The sequence below is a fragment of the Atta cephalotes genome, assembly GCF_000143395.1.
Source record: "Atta cephalotes unplaced genomic scaffold scaffold00016, whole genome shotgun sequence".
NCBI lineage: Eukaryota > Metazoa > Arthropoda > Insecta > Hymenoptera > Formicidae > Atta > Atta cephalotes.
In genome coordinates, this window is record NW_012130080.1 from 3,501,809 (window position 1) to 3,502,314 (window position 506).

At 36.2% G+C, this 506-nt stretch overlaps 1 protein-coding gene across 1 annotated transcript in view; it reads right to left on the reverse strand.

Annotated features, from left to right (window-relative positions):
- Positions 1 to 506, reverse strand: part of LOC105618422 (GATA zinc finger domain-containing protein 12-like) — a 4,795-nt gene that overhangs the window by 948 nt on the left and 3,341 nt on the right. The window contains 1 exon segment of the mRNA XM_012199963.1: positions 50 to 506. This exon segment is cut by the window's right edge and continues 1,825 nt beyond it. Coding sequence (XP_012055353.1) covers positions 50 to 506 — 457 coding nt within the window.

The following is a 506-nucleotide window of genomic DNA, read 5'->3' on the forward strand; positions in this document are numbered from 1 at the left end:
CCTATATTGTTTCGGAATCGCATCTTGTATTTCTTCATCTATATTCGACGATACGTCGTTGATTGGAGAAGATTCTGGTACATTATTTATTGTTGGTGCAGGGTACTTATCAATCGAATCTGTATTAAAATTCGATGGAGTCACTATACTATCTCCATTGTTTCCATATTCTGTAGCTTCATCTTGCATTTCCTCATTTATCTTTGACGGCGTCTCGCTAATTGGAGAAGATTCTGGTACATTACTTATTGTTGGTGAAAGGTACTTATCAATCGAATCTGTATTAAAATTCGATGGGGTCACTATACTATCTTCGTTGTTTCCATATTCTGTAGCTTCATCTTGCATTTTCTCATCTATCTTTGACGGCATCTCGCTAATTGGAGAAAATTCTGCTACATTACTTACTATTGATGACGTATACTGATCAACCAAATCTGTATTAAAATTCGACGGCGTCATTGTGCTATCTTCGTTGTTCCCATATTGTTTCGGAATCGCTTTTT